Source organism: Crocuta crocuta, unplaced genomic scaffold (genome assembly GCF_008692635.1).
Source record: "Crocuta crocuta isolate KB4526 unplaced genomic scaffold, BGI_CrCroc_1.0 scaffold323, whole genome shotgun sequence".
In the NCBI taxonomy this organism is placed as follows: domain Eukaryota; kingdom Metazoa; phylum Chordata; class Mammalia; order Carnivora; family Hyaenidae; genus Crocuta; species Crocuta crocuta.
In genome coordinates this window covers 3,593,097-3,596,517 of record NW_027536465.1, presented here as the reverse complement: position 1 = coordinate 3,596,517, position 3,421 = coordinate 3,593,097, and the positions used below count along the sequence as shown (strand labels likewise).

Here is a 3,421-nt window from a genome sequence, read left to right as displayed (position 1 = left end):
CTCACCAGAGACCCTGGAGGTGAAGAGGTGGGGACTGAATTACTCAAAGGTAGGGGCCCAGCCCCGGCTAGCAGCGAGAAGAGAGGGCTCCCTGCAGAGCCTCTCGGTGCTCCTTAACCCCAGGTATTGGGCAGTGGCTCCTCTGGACTGGCAAAAAGCTCCCTTGACCCACGCCTGGCACTCTCTGTTTTGGCGTGCCCCCCACCCCCCATCGCTCCCCGCAAACCCTCCCCTCCTTCCCTGGTCTGGATACACTCACGTTCTTGCCATGGTCCTGGCTGGGCTCCTCCGGGGCCAACTCTCCGATCAGCAGAGGCTTCAGGAACTTGCGCACAAAATCAAGGTCACGGTGGAAGGCGCGGAAGGCATCCTGGGGAGAAGGAAAGCAGGTGGTGAGAGGGGCCTCAACCCCGGGAGGGCAGGGCTCACCAGCACCGGCTCTCTGTGTCCCCACTTAGCCACTGATTGAGGCTTCCAGGGACCCGGCTCTAAATGTTTTCTCTCCAGCCTCAACGTTCTGTTCAGAAATGGTTTTTACCTAATTCCGTTAATGTTTCTGGTTTGACGTGACCTCCTAAGCACCTTTTCTGTGCCATAGCAGGCTCCAGCCCGAACCTGGGTGGTTCAGCTGAGTGTACGCATTTGGTCATGATCTCATGGTTCATGAGTTCAAGCCCTGCATCGGGCTCTCTGCTGTTAGCACAGAGCCCTCTTCGGATCCTCTGTGCCCCCCTCTCTCTCTGCCCCCTCCCCTCCCAAAAATGAATAAACATTTATTTAAAAAAAATAAAAACATAAAAACAGCAATGCTTGATTTGAAAGGTTCGTATTTGGAGGGAGGAAAAAAATAAACCTCAGCTATTATCCAAGCCTTTTTGGGAGTTGAATGAGAACATTTGAATATGGGCTGGATGTCTGATCATATTAAGGAATTACTATTAATTTCCTTAATTGCAGTAAAAGCATTGTGATCATGTCAGAGAATGTCCCTATTCTTGGGGGGGGGGTGTGTGTGAAAAATCTAGGGACGAGGTTGCAAAGAAAGTCTCACGCACATAAAGTAAGAAAACGCAAATGTGGCAAAATGTAGCGATTAGTGATTCCTGGTTGAGGAAGTATAGGTGTTCACGACAGTAATCGCCAGGCCTCTCCTGCTCCCTTACTGCATCCCTGGCTTCAAGTCTTTTTGCCTGGTCTTTATTCTATTTGTGTCTAGAACAGACTTACAAAGCAACACTTTGTACAGTTTGGGGGGAAAAAATGTCCACGCCCCACTAGCTGAACAGAAAGGGATCAGATCGAATATATTTTCAGAGCAGAGATGTGACCCTGGTGTGGGCCCCGGGCAGGTGGGGAGGAGGCCTGGGGACCGGTGAAGACCAGCTCCCCCACTCTGGGCCAGCCGCCCCCACCCTAGCCTCAGCGCCTCTGAGAAGTGAGGACCCTCCCAGCGCCGAGTTCGAGGGCCCCGGGGAAAGCCTCGCCGGGGGCCTTCAAGGCAGGGCCCGGGCGTCAGCGGTGCCGCGGTGAGCAGCCCTGCCCTTGAGTGGGAGCCTACAGAAGTCTCTTCATTGGTCGTCCTCACATCAGACCATGGCTTTTGAGAAATGACAGGAAGTCCTTGGCAAGGCAGTTTCCTAAGGGCCAACTGCAGTGTCTGATAACTAAACCACCACTCTCTACTCTTGTCTGGGAGGTAAAATTCAAGTCTGGGAGTGACTCATTTCTCATCCAGCATCCACTACCCCCCCAGCCCCACCCATTGGGGTCCGGGTCATGCCCTTGATCAAGCCCCTGCCTGGGCTGGTAAACTTGGAGCAGCCGGATAGGCAGACTCCTGTCTTGACCCAGGCCATTCCTTGGCCATTTCCGGAAGGCTCTGGCCATGGGGGGAGGAAGGGGCTCATTCCCTGAGTCCAGGGGAAGGAAAGGGCCATGTGACAGGTAGCGAGCCAGGACCGTTGTTACGTTACTTCTCAGAAGTCCATCACAGGAAGATGACATCCTGTGCTCCAGGCGGGAGAACCACGATCAAATCCACATTCACCCGACTCAGAGACTGCCTTGCCCCATGCCTCCTGCCAGTTTAGAAAGCCATGCGCTGTGAGATTGTCCCGTCGTCCCTGGTAGATCTGGCAGCTTTCTGAGCAGGCCTGTGGGGACCACCTATGAGCCCACCAAGTTCATGCCCATGCTGGGGTCTCTGCACCACTCTTCCTTGTGTCCAGATCCCTGCTCCCACAGTGTCCCGTGGCTGGCTTTTCCCAGCCACCCTCCAGCCCCACGTTTTCTCTGGCAATTGGCCTGTTTTACCTTCTTCCTGACCGTTGTCAAATTCACAACTGTATTATGTACTCACTTCCTTGTTGTCTGTCTCTCCCACAAAGATACGAACTCCACTAGGGAAGGGCCCCAACCGTCCGGGTCACGGCCAGCAACTCCAGTGCCCACACGGCCTAGGAGGGGCTCGCAAGTGAATGCAGGGCCCAGGACCCCTTCAGCCGCGCTCCCTCTAACCCGCGGAAACTTTTCCACTCTGCAGTCAAATTCAGACTCTGCAATCACATCATGTTCAGACTCTGCTTGACCTGTTTTGCACAACTTGCTTACGCTTTGAAGACTCCAGAATGCGTCACCTTCTCCAGCATCCAAAATGGTGATTGTGGAACTGCTCCACACTGACCCACGTATGCTAGCTACTGAGTGTACATAAGCCACTAATCTTTACCAAACTCTAAGGCAGGTCTTATTTTATTTAGTTAGTTTAAAACAATCTTTTTAACATTTATTTTTGAGAGACAGAGAGCCTGCATGAGTGGGGGTGGGGGAGGGGCGTAGAGACAGAGGGAGACACAGAATCCAAAGCAGGCTCCAGGCTCTGAGCTGTCAGCACAGAGCACGATGCGGGGCTCGAACTCACGAACCGCAAGATCATGACCTGAGTCGGTTAAGTCGGATGCTTATCCGACTGACCCACGCAGGCACCCCAGGCAGGTCCTATTTTGGAGACAGGAGGCTGAGGGAGGTGAAGTTGCTGGCCCACAGTCACATTCCAGGTGTGCCTACTTCTAGAGTTTTCCAATGCTAATACACGAGCTTTCTCCCCACGGAGAGTTGAGCACTTTTTTGGGTCCCCCCAGCTTCGGAGAGTGGAGTGTCACTGACAGGCCTCCCACACTTACAGAAAGTTTCAGGAGCTGTTTGGTTGCAGAAGCATCTGGCTGGTGCAAGGTAGGTCCCCAAGCAAGGTGAGAGAGGGCCACTGCAAACACTGACTTGGAACCAGAATTTGAACCAGAATCTATCCTAGCCCGACAGAGAGGGAAGCCAAAGTCTTTCCAGGAAGGCCTTGGACGTGGGCGAAGAGAAGGGAGTGGTGGCAGGTTGAAAGCTGCCGGGAACTGTCCCCAGGTGGGCAGGT

General features: G+C 53.7%; 1 protein-coding gene across 1 annotated transcript in view; it reads right to left on the bottom strand.

The window, feature by feature from the left end:
- FADS2 (fatty acid desaturase 2) overlaps positions 1 to 3,421 on the bottom strand; it is a 32,602-nt gene that overhangs the window by 24,408 nt on the left and 4,773 nt on the right. Inside the window, exon 2 of the mRNA XM_077748762.1 lies at positions 260 to 370. Coding sequence (XP_077604888.1) covers positions 260 to 370 — 111 coding nt within the window. The remainder of the gene's footprint in view (positions 1 to 259; positions 371 to 3,421) is intronic.